The 12,589-nt window shown below is 41.0% G+C and overlaps 1 protein-coding gene across 1 annotated transcript in view; it reads right to left on the bottom strand.

Annotated features, from left to right (window-relative positions):
* Nucleotides 1-12,589, bottom strand: part of LOC139386870 (potassium voltage-gated channel, KQT-like subfamily, member 3) — a 133,487-nt gene that overhangs the window by 20,378 nt on the left and 100,520 nt on the right. Inside the window, exons 7-8 of the mRNA XM_071132730.1 lie at nt 9,143-9,253; nt 6,757-6,852 (exon numbers count right to left, since the gene is read on the bottom strand). Coding sequence (XP_070988831.1) covers nt 6,757-6,852; nt 9,143-9,253 — 207 coding nt within the window. The remainder of the gene's footprint in view (nt 1-6,756; nt 6,853-9,142; nt 9,254-12,589) is intronic.

Genomic DNA, 12,589 nt, shown 5'->3' with positions numbered 1-12,589 from the left:
ACCTACTCATTCCAGAGGTTTTCTGTATTTGTACTATTTTCTACATTGTAGAACTCACATATGGAATCATGTGGGAACCAAAAAAGTGTAAAACAAAGAAAAATGTATTTTAGATTTTAGATTCTTCATATTAGCCAACCTTTGCCTTAAGAAAAACCCTTGAATGAGTAGGTATCCAAACTTTTGAATGGTACTGTATATTTTGTTATTATTTTTTTATTTAACCTAACTAGGGAAGTCAGTTAAGAACAAATTCTTATTTACAATGACAGCCTACTGCGGCCAAACCCTCCCCTAACCCAGATGACACTGGGCCAATTGTGCGCCGCCCTATGGGACTCCCGATCACGGCTGGTTGGGATACAGCCCGGGATCGAAACCGGATCTGTAGTGATGCTTCTAGCACTGCAATGAAGTGCCTTAGAATGCTGTGCCACTCGGTTCACTATGTGTGTTAATTTCATGAATATACAGTGCCTTGCGAAAGTATTCGGCCCCCTTGAACTTTGCGACCTTTTGCCACATTTCAGGCTTCAAACATAAAGATATAAAACTGTATTTTTTTGTGAAGAATCAACAACAAGTGGGACACAATCATGAAGTGGAACGACATTTATTGGATATTTCAAACTTTTTTAACAAATCAAAAACTGAAAAATTGGGCGTGCAAAATTATTCAGCCCCTTTACTTTCAGTGCAGCAAACTCTCTCCAGAAGTTCAGTGAGGATCTCTGAATGATCCAATGTTGACCTAAATGACTAATGATGATAAATACAATCCACCTGTGTGTAATCAAGTCTCCGTATAAATGCACCTGCACTGTGATAGTCTCAGAGGTCCGTTAAAAGCGCAGAGAGCATCATGAAGAACAAGGAACACACCAGGCAGGTCCGAGATACTGTTGTGAAGAAGTTTAAAGCCGGATTTGGATACAAAAAGATTTCCCAAGCTTTAAACATCCCAAGGAGCACTGTGCAAGCGATAATATTGAAATGGAAGGAGTATCAGACCACTGCAAATCTACCAAGACCTGGCCATCCCTCTAAACTTTCAGCTCATACAAGGAGAAGACTGATCAGAGATGCAGCCAAGAGGCCCATGATCACTCTGGATGAACTGCAGAGATTTACAGCTGAGGTGGGAGACTCTGTCCATAGGACAACAATCAGTCGTATATTGCACAAATCTGGCCTTTATGGAAGAGTGGCAAGAAGAAAGCCATTTCTTAAAGATATCCATAAAAAGTGTTGTTTAAAGTTTGCCACAAGCCACCTGGGAGACACACCAAACATGTGGAAGAAGGTGATCTGGTCAGATGAAACCAAAATTGAACTTTTTGGCAACAATGCAAAACGTTATGTTTGGTGTAATAGCAACACAGCTCAACACGCCATCCCCACTGTCAAACATGGTGGTGGCAGCATCATGGTTTGGGCCTGCTTTTCTTCAGCAGGGACAGGGAAGATGGTTAAAATTGATGGGAAGATGGATGGAGCCAAATACAGGACCATTTTGGAAGAAAACCTGATGGAGTCTGCAAAAGACCTGAGACTGGGACGGAGATTTGTCTTCCAACAAGACAATGATCCAAAACATAAAGCAAAATCTACAATGGAATGGTTCAAAAATAAACATATCCAGGTGTTAGAATGGCCAAGTCAAAGTCCAGACCTGAATCCAATCGAGAATCTGTGGAAAGAACTGAAAACTGCTGTTCACAAATGCTCTCCATCCAACCTCACTGAGCTCGAGCTGTTTTGCAAGGAGGAATGGGAAAAAACTTCAGTCTCTCGATGTGCAAAACTGATAGAGACATACCCCAAGCGACTTACAGCTGTAATCGCAGCAAAAGGTGGCGCTACAAAGTATTAACTTAAGAGGGCTGAATAATTTTGCACGCCCAATTTTTCAGTTTTTGATTTGTTAAAAAAGTTTGAAATATCCAATAAATGTCGTTCCACTTCATGATTGTGTCCCACTTGTTGTTGATTCTTCACAAAAAAATACAGTTTTATATCTTTATGTTTGAAGCCTGAAATGTGGCAAAAGGTCGCAAAGTTCAAGGGGGCCGAATACTTTCGCAAGGCACTGTAACTCCAAATATATTTTTATAATTTATTTCCCTGAGCCTCCTTCTGCCATTGAAATGCTCAGACTGATTGTGTGGGCGTGTTGATAAAATACTTACATACACAGCCCTGATTGTTTAGATGAGTGGTCACCAACCTTTTCTGAGTCAAGATCACTTTCTGAGTCAAAATGTAAGCCGAGATCTACCGCTGAGATGTTTTTTAAAACATGACTTAAAAAGCGTAAGCCTATGCAACATTAACCAATTAAAAAGAGTTCTGGAGCAATGAGGTTTGAGCAGTAAGCTATAGGCCCAATACATTATCACTGCATTTTGTCTATGCTTGAATTGCACAGCCGATGTTATTCTTCTCAGACCATTCTGAAATTAAATTAAACAATTTTAGGTATATGGCCACACTGGTAATAGATCATTTGTTGTATTACTTGTGGGGCACGGCTAAGTGACCGTAATAATTTGCTTATTTGTTTTACTGGACTGAAGGTCTGCATCTGATGGTCAGTCTGAGTGGAGCGAGGGAGCAGCAGTGAGGCTGCCCCTCACCCGACTCACCGTCCCTTCGCTGAGAAGAAGGGACACAATTTTCCATCTGATTGTGAAACTCAAGTCGCATGGCATTATTTCTGCCTCATGCACAAATTCATGTTGCTACTCCAATGACCAGAGAAAGTGAACTATTCTTATCAAAACACTTACTCATTCATAGCAGCTGCAGTTCTGTTTGTAGCGTGAGTGGAAGTTGGGAGAACGCACATTTTATGGCTTATAAAACTGTTGAACAAAGTGTTGACAGTGCTAAATAACAACTTAAACATGTTACCTGTAAAACTTACTTGTAAAGATGGCGCCGAATATCATGGCTTACGTTTTACGTTCTCCCAACCAATTGTGCTATTTAGTAGTTTTTTTTGCGTTTTTAAAACTTTTTAAAATGTTATTTTTTTGTGTACAAAATGTTGCTGCTACCGTCTCTTATGACCGGAAAAAACTTCTGGACATCAGAAAAGTGATTACTCACTGCGGACTGGAAGAAACTGGTAAGACTATCTCACCAACGGGGGAGTGATGTCCAGAAGTTTTTTCCGGTCATAAGAGACGGTAGCAGCAACATTTTGTACACAATAAGATAACATTTTAAAAAGTTTAAATATCTTGTGTTTCACCGTGTCGTGGCTGACCGACGACACAGATAATATAGAGCTGGCTGTGTTTTCCGTGCATCAGCAGGACAGAGCAGCTACGTCTGGTAAGACGAGGGGCAGGAGTGTGTGTCTATTTGTCATCAACAGCTGGTGAGGAATGTCTAATATTAAAGAAGTCTCGAGGTATTGCTCGCCTGAGGTAGAGTACCTAATGATAAACTGTAGGCCGCCTATCTACCAAAAGAGTTTGCATCTGTATTATTCTTAGCCGTCTACTTATCACCACAAAACGAAGTTTGCACGAAGATCGCTCTAAACCAACTCTATAAGGCCATAAGCAAAGAAGAAAATGCTCACCCAGAAGCGGAACTCTTAGTGGCCGGGGACTTGCAGGCAAACTTAAATCCGTTTCACCTAATTTCTACTAGCATGTCACGTGTAACCAGAGGGAAAAAAAAACTCTAGACCGCCTTTACTCCACACACAGAGACACATACAAAGCTTTCCCCCGATCTCCTTTTGGCAAATCTGACCATAATTCTATCCTCATGATTCCTGCTTACAAGCAAAAACTAAAGCAGGAAGTACCAGTGACTCGCTCAATACAGAAGTGGTCAGATGACGCGGATGCTACACTACAGGACTGTTTTGCGAGCACAGATTGGAATATGTTCCGGGATTCATCCAATGGCATTGAGGAATACACCACCTCAGTCATCGGCTTCATCAATAAGTGCATCGATGACGTCGTCCCCACAGTGACTGTACGTACATATCCCAACCAGAAGCCATGGATTACAGGCAACATCCGCATCGAGCTAAAAGCTAGAGCTACCGCTTTCAAGGAACAGGAGACTAATCCGGATGTTTATAAGAATTCCCGCTATGCCCTCAAACAAACCATCAAATAAGCAAAGAGTCAATACAGGATTAAGATTGAATCCTACTCTGATGCTCATCGGATGTGGCCACGCTGATCCTTAAAACCTGTTAGGGATAGGGGACAGCATTTTCACGTTTGGATGAAAAGCGTGCCCAGAGTAAACTGCCTGCTACTCAGGCCCAGAAGCTAATATATGCATATTATTAGTATATTTGGTTAGAAAACACTCTGAAGTGTTCCAGAACTGTTTGAATGATGTCTGTGAGTATAACACAACTCATACGGCAGGCGAAAACCTGAGAAAAATCCAACCAAGAAGTGGGAAATCTGAGGTTTGTAGTTTTTCAAGTTCCTTGGGGTCCATATCACCAACAATCTATTATGGTCCAAACACACCAAGACAGTCATGAAGAGGGCACAACAAAACATTTTCCCAATCAGGAGACTTGGCATGGGTCCCCAGATCCTCAAAAGGTTCTACAGCTGCACCATCGAGAGCAAACTGACCGGTTGCATCACTGCCTGGTATAGCAACTGCTCGGCATCTGACCGTAAGTCGCTACAGAGGGTAGTGCGAACGGCCCAATACATCACTGGGGCCAAGCTTCCTGCCAACCAGGACCTATATAATAGTGTCAGAGGAAAAATCATAAAATTGTCAGAGACTCCAGTCACCCAAGTATAATTATAGACTGTTTTCTCTGCTACCGCACGGCAAGCGGCACTGGAGTGCCAAGTCTAGGACCAAAAGGCTCCTCAACAGATTCTAACCCCAAGCCATAAGACTGCTGAACAACTCATAAAATCGCCACCGGACAATTTACATTGACACCACCCCCCTCCCTTTTGTACACTCGCAGTTTGTTAGCTATGCATAGTCACTTTGCCCCCACCTACAAGTGCAGATTACGTCAACTAGCCTGCACCCCCGTAAACTAACTCGGTACCGGTACCCCCTGTATATAACCTCATTATTGTTATTCTTACTGTGTTACTTGTATATGACTTTTATTTAAGTCTACTTTATTTAAGTCTACTCTTATTCTTGAACTGCACTGTTGGGTAAGGGCTTGTAAGTAAGCATTTCACGGTAAACGTCTGCTCTTGTTGTATTCGGCGCATGTGACAAATAACATTTGATAGCTCTATGCTGTATTTGTTGAGTCTCTCTAGTCATGTATTTTTAATTGTACTTTTTACCCCTTTTTCTCCCCAATTTTATGATAGCCAATTGGTAGTTACACTCTTGTCCCATCGCTGCAACTCCCCTACGGACTCGGGAGAGGCAACGGTAGAGAGCCATGCGCCATCCGAAACACAACCCTGCCAAGTCGCACTGCTTCTTGATACTCTGCTCCCTTAACCCGGAAGCCAGCCACACCAATGTGTCGGACGAAACACAGTCCAACTAGCGACCGGAGTCAGCTTGCAGGCACCTGGCCCGCCAAAAGGAGTTGCTAGAACGTGATGGGACAAGAAAACCTTGCCGAAGACCAAAACGTCACAAAATGTCGTCATGATATATGCACAAACTGTTCTGAACTGTTTTAGACGGGAAGCATGCGGACGCCTTTATGCATCCTCCTTTTTGAATGGGTATTCAAATAAAAGATTGGCCATTGGTCAGGATAATCAGATCAGATTACACTTTTTTTTTTACAAACAAACAGCTCTTACACAAAGAGGGTATTATCATAGTTTTCACAATTTCAGAGTTCTTTTGACCTCGTAGTGTGGAAATATAATTAAAATCACGTTTTTGACAGTACCTTTAAGGAAATCACTAGTCAGTACTTTTGTCTATATAATACCACCACTATTCCTATGCAGTGGGAATTAATGTCAGAGGCCTCACAGGGTTTAGTCTTTGATCCGCTGTCATTTTTCCATTAATGCGATATACCAGATCTATCCTGTTTTCTCAAGTCTCCCCAGCGAGCACATTTGGTTCCTTAGAATTTGTGGAAGCAGGTGTTTTTTGGTTCTGTGAACAAAACCCTCAAGTTTCCTGACCGGTAAAACTGAATGTTTTTTATACATTCTGAGAACAAAAGCTAACATTCCAGACAGTCTTGTTAACATTTGTTTTTAGGTTGAAGGTGAGTTCTGTGAACATTTAATTAACGAATGTATAGGTCTGAGAACGGAAATGATAGGTGATTAAATAACATTCTGAGAACATTCTTTAAACGTTGTGAAAGTTTTGATATCGTTAATATTAAACGTTTTCTTAGTACTCTAAGTACTCTTAGTACTCTACTTTTCATTAAGATTTTTAATAACACTGCTGGCTTATTTTGGATAATTGTTTTTAACTCCAAGCACAGATAGACATAGAGATACAGAGTAGGGCTGGTAGGTGCCAGGATTCATAACCATACAGGCAGGATAATCATATATGTGCCTAGGGAGGCAACCGCAAGTGTACACTCAGAATGTGCCCCAGTTTGAGATATACTGTCTCTTTACTTAATCAAAGTTATAGGGATTTAGGTTGTGCCAGTAAAATATATCCCTTCATAATAAAAAATGGCCCTTTTCTCTCAAAGAGTTTCATTCAGACACTGTATGCCATAACCATTAAGGGATTTTTGTATTTGTGAGAGGCATTCCACCTTTACTGTTACTGTAGTCTCACCTGAATAAGCCCAGCAGCTGGATGCCTACGCTTCTCAAAGTGCTTCTGTCTGTGCTGCTCCTGGACCTTCAAAGCCAAGCCTGAGCCCAAGATGCCCTAGGGGGGAGACAGGCAGCATCATTAACTATCGTTCCCATTGTGGAAAAGACAGCATCAAAGGTTCAATGCAACCATTTTTATTTATGGGTAACAATTAAGTACCTTACTGCTTCTTAGTAAAGAGCAATTTCTCAAGCAAGAAATGAAGCTGAAAACTAGCTGTTATTGGCAGAGAGGTTTATAAACTCATTTTCTTTTTTTGAATTTTTACCCCTTTTTCTCCCCAATTTCGTAGTATCCAATTGTTGTAGTAGCTACTATCTTGTCTCATCGCTACAACTCCCGTACGGGCTCGGGAGAGACGAAGGTTGAAAGTCATGCGTCCTCCGATACACAACCAACCAAGCCGCTGCTTCTTTAATCTTACTTCTACCCCCTCCTTTTTCGAACATTCTGTTAAAAATCGCGCAACTTTTCAGCGTCCTGCTACTCATGCCAGGAATATAGTATATGCATATGATTAGTATTTGTGGATAGAAAACACTCTGAAGTTTCTAAAACTGGTTAAATCACGGCTGTGACTATAACAGATCGTGTGTTTCATTGAAAAACGCAAGAAAAACTGCTCTCTGAAAGCTAAAAATAATTTCCATAAGTCACTTTCATGGGTTGTTAAAATAGGACTAAATGTAATATCGACCTGCATGCAATTCATACAAATTCCACACGATGTCGCCATTGTCGTCATTTTCAATTTAATTTTTTGTTGGAAAATCCAACTATCTGGCTTCCGTTTCTTCCAGTCTCCACCAGGACGCTGTAAATGTGGACATTGGCAGCCATTGATTTGCAGACGCGGAGCTATTGAATATACATCGCCCTGTAATCATTTTGATAGATTATAAACGTTTACTAATACCTAAAGTTGGATTACAAAAGGATTTCGAAGTGTTTTGTGAAAGTTTATCGTCGACTTTTTTAATTTTAAAAAATGACGCAGCGTTTAAAAACAATGTTTTTTTCTGAAGGACACAGCTTCCATAGAAAGCTATTTTGGGTATATATGGACCGATTTAAACAAAAAAAAGACCCAATAGTGATGTTTATGGGGCATATAGGAGTGCCAAGAAAGAAGCTCGTCAAAGCTCGTAATGAATGTTTTATATTTTATTTCTGCGTTTTGTGCTGCGTCGGATAAGCAGAGTCTTTGTTTACGTCGCATTCAGGCATTTTGAGGTGGTGCATGCTATCAGATAATAGCCTCTCATGCTTTCGCCGAAAAGCATTTTAAAAATCTGACTTGTTGGCTAGGTTCACAACGAGTGTAGCTTTAATTCAATACCCTGCTTGTGAATTTTGATCAAGGTTTGAGTTTTAACGAGTACATTTAGCATTTAGCGTAGCGCATTTGCATTTCCAGGTGCCTACTTGAGACATATGCGTCTCAAGTAGAATCAAGAAGTTAACATCCAACCCGGAAGCCAGCCGCACCAATGCGCCGGAGGAAACACCGTGCACCTGGCCACCTTGGTTAGCGTACACTGCGCCCAGCCCGCCACAGGAGTCGCTGGTGCGCGATGAGACAAGCCCTCCCTAATGGGCGACGCTAGGCCAATTGTGCGTCGCCCCACGGACCTCCCGGTTGCGGCCGGTTACGACAGAGCCTGGGCGCGAACCCAGGGACTCTGATGGCACAGTTGGCGCTGCAGTACAGCGCCCTTAACCACTGCACCACCCGGGAGGCCCTATAAACTCATTTTCTTATTGGTCTGTTAACTAATTAGCCGCCTGGTGATGTCACCAAGCAGGCCAAAATTCCATTCCACTAAAACAGGCAAAAATGTAATGCAGTCTTTTCAAACTGCTATTACACAAAAATGTATTATCATTTTCACAATATTATTCCAAACTCGCGTGAAAATATATATAATACACGGGAAATCACGTTTTTGACTGCACTGGGCCTTTAATCAACTATTGATCGCCTTTGCGAAGCCACTGAGTTTACCAAGTTTACACATAGCCTAAGGAACATACGCTTTATATCAAATACATATGTATCCATTAAGGAAACAGACATTATTCATCAATAAAATACTACTTCTTCATTTTGATGATTCAGTCACCTAATCCTTGAAGAATGACAACTGGGTAAATAAGTGGTCTTACTATACAGTACATAATTAATCATTATTTTAACATTTGAGCAAATTGACACTGGCGTGGTATAGAATTTGCATCTTGATGTACAATTGCAAAACAAATGCATGTGTAAAGTATGTGATAATTCATACATTTCACAATAATGTAATCATGGACTAAACCCTATCCAAGAGATTTTACTTACTGCAGGCAAAGCGAAGAAGGACACTCCAATGAGAGCAAAAGTGCCAGCTAACAGTCTCCCAGCCCACGTCTTTGGGGTTTTGTCCCCATAACCAATGGTGGTCAATGTGATCTACGTACAGGGGAGAGAGACATGATCTTCATACACGGCGCCATGGAAACTGAAGAAATGGTAATGTGAATGTTGCTGTATTTGTAAAGATGCAGGTAGGATCTTGATTTCAAAGTTAAAAGTTGACAAGTGTGACATTGCCAGCTGGTATTGTAGCTATCCATATGTACTGCAGATGCTTCCAGCTCTCAGAGATTAAAGATAAATGGGCAATAGTGTACAAAAAACATTACATAAACATTGCTAAGGCATGAGTGATTGAGTTTGGCTCTACTTTTGTTTTTGCCTGGTTTATAGGTTTCTGCTTATAATTTTTTAACTATTTGTTAGTCAACTTCTCTACAATTAAATACATGCAGCTTATCTTCTGTCATTATACACTGAGTGTACAAAACATTAGGAACACCTGCTATTCCATGATATAGACTGACCAGGTAAATCCAGGTGAAAACTATGATTGATGTCACCTGGTAAATCCACTTCAATCAGTGTAGATGAAGGGGACGAGACCGGTTAAAGAAGGATTTTAAGCCTTGAGACAATTGAAACATGGATTGTGTATGTGTGCCAATCAGAGAGTGATTGGGAAAGACAAAGTATTTAATTGCCTTTGAACAGGGTATGGTAGTAGGTGACCACCTACCATACCCACCGGTTTGAGTTTATCAAGAAATGCAAGGCTGCTGGGTTTTTCACGCTCAACAGTTTCCTCTGTGTATCAAGAATGGTCCACCATCCAAAGGACATCCAGCCAATTTGACAACTGTGGGAAGCATTGGAGTCAACATGGGCTAGCATCCATGTGTAAGGCTGTTCTGAGGTCAAAAGGGGTCAATATTAGGAATGTGTTCCTAATGTTTTGTACACACCGTTTCCCAAACTTGGTCCTGCCCCCCACATTCTCTCAAGATGCAGAAAGAAATACATCATACAGTGCCTTGCGAAAGTATTCGGCCCCCTTCAACTTTGCGACCTTTTGCCACATTTCAGGCTTCAAACAAAGATATAAAACTGTATTTTTTTGTGAAGAATCAACAACAAGTGGGACACAATCATGAAGTGGAACGACATTTATTGAATATTTCAAACTTTTTTAACAAATCAAAAACTGAAAAATTGGGCGTGCAAAATTATTCAGCACCCTTAAGTTAATACTTTGTAGCGTCACCTTTTGCTGCGATTACAGCTGTAAGTCGCTTGGGGTATGTCTCTATCAGTTTTGCACATCGAGAGACTGAATTTTTTTCCCATTCCTCCTTGCAAAACAGCTCGAGCTCAGTGAGGTTGGATGGAGAGCATTTGTGAACAGCAGTTTTCAGTTCTTTCCACAGATTCTCAATTGGATTCAGGTCTGGACTTTGACTTGGCCATTCTAACACCTGGATATGTTTATTTTTGAACCATTCCATTGTAGATTTTGCTTTATGTTTTGGATCATTGTCTTGTTGGAAGACAAATCTCCGTCCCAGTCTCAGGTCTTTTGCAGACTCCATCAGGTTTTCTTCCAGAATTGGCTCCATCCATCTTCCCATCAATTTTAACCATCTTCCCTGTCCCTGCTGAAGAAAAGCAGGCCCAAACCATGATGCTGCCACCACCATGTTTGACAGTGGGGATGGTGTGTTCAGCTGTGTTGCTTTTACGCCAAACATAACGTTTTGCATTGTTGCCAAAAAGTTCAATTTTGGTTTCATCTGACCAGAGCACCTTCTTCCACATGTTTGGTGTGTCTCCCAGGTGGCTTGAGGCAAACTTTAAACAACACTTTTTATGGATATCTTTAAGAAATGGCTTTCTTCTTGCCACTCTTCCATAAAGGCCAGATTTGTGCAATATACGACTGATTGTTGTCCTATGGACAGAGTCTCCCACCTCAGCTGTAGATCTCTGCAGTTCATCCAGATTGATCATGGGCCTCTTGGCTGCATCTCTGATCAGTCTTCTCCTTGTATGAGCTGAAAGTTTAGAGGGACGGCCAGGTCTTGGTAGATTTGCAGTGGTCTGATACTCCTTCCATTTCAATATTATCGCTTGCACAGTGCTCCTTGGGATGTTTAAAGCTTGGGAAATCTTTTTGTATCCAAATCCGGCTTTAAACTTCTTCACAACAGTATCTCGGACCTGCCTGGTGTGTTCCTTGTTCTTCATGATGCTCTCTGTGCTTTTAACGGACCTCTGAGACTATCACAGTGCAGGTGCATTTATACGGAGACTTGATTACACACAGGTGGATTGTATTTATCATCATTAGTCATTTAGGTCAACATTGGATCATTCAGAGATCCTCACTGAACTTCTGGAGAGAGTTTGCTGCACTGAAAGTAAAGGGGCTGAATAATTTTGCACGCCCAATTTTTCAGTATTTGATTTGTTAAAAAAGTTTGAAATATCCAATAAATGTCGTTCCACTTCATGATTGTGTCCCACTTGTTGTTGATTCTTCACAAAAAAATACAGTTTTATATCTTTATGTTTGAAGCCTGAAATGTGGCAAAAGGTCGCAAAGTTCAAGGGGGCTGAATACTTTCGCAAGGCACTGTATTTCTCCACTCCTGTGCCCATGTCAAAATGTACATTTGGTGTATCATTTTACTGTAAGAAATGCTTAATTCTGCAGGAGTTAATATTAAGGCTATGTGAGCTGTTATAGACCTACAGTCAGTGTCCAGATTTCAGATTCTATTTAACTCATCTGAACAGCAGTTTACAGTTCCCTTGATGTGCCATACGCCTTTTTGAAGTCCCCGTCTTGTGACTGTGGAATTTGTATAGCACCTCACAATCATCACACACAATATAGCTGGCACTGCCTATCATCCTCTTTTACCATTTCACCAAATCTTTACCAAAAATGTATTTTCTGACCCTCTCTTTCCTTAATTTTCAACTCTCCATTTCACAGCTTTTCAATTCCGACATTGTCCTTTTCGCCTCTGTGAATAACGTTAACTTTTTAATGCCGTTCCCAAAAGCATTCGGCGATTGGCGTGTAGGCCTTTTTGGCACGCGTACAGTTAGGCCCTAAAACTTAGGCTTACGCACTAATGCCAGGCAGTTTAAAATAATGAAAGAAAAACGTAAATGTAGACTATACTGTATATATAATTTACATAAAAATGAAACATTTATAGATTTTTTTCAAGGTATTTTTTTTATCTTTATCCCACCTGCCCTTCATCCACACAATATTTCATGATCCTAAACCCGCCCGCCACGCGGTTATCCGCGGGGACTGCGGGTTATGAGTCAACCCGCGCATTACTAAACATAGGGCAAACGCGCTCTCTAGGAAACATATGGTTCTTAGAACTTTTTGTGCAAACTGGGAATATACCA

This window comes from Oncorhynchus clarkii, chromosome 28, assembly GCF_045791955.1.
Source record: "Oncorhynchus clarkii lewisi isolate Uvic-CL-2024 chromosome 28, UVic_Ocla_1.0, whole genome shotgun sequence".
NCBI classification, from domain to species: domain Eukaryota; kingdom Metazoa; phylum Chordata; class Actinopteri; order Salmoniformes; family Salmonidae; genus Oncorhynchus; species Oncorhynchus clarkii.
This window is presented reverse-complemented; position numbering and strand designations above follow the sequence as displayed.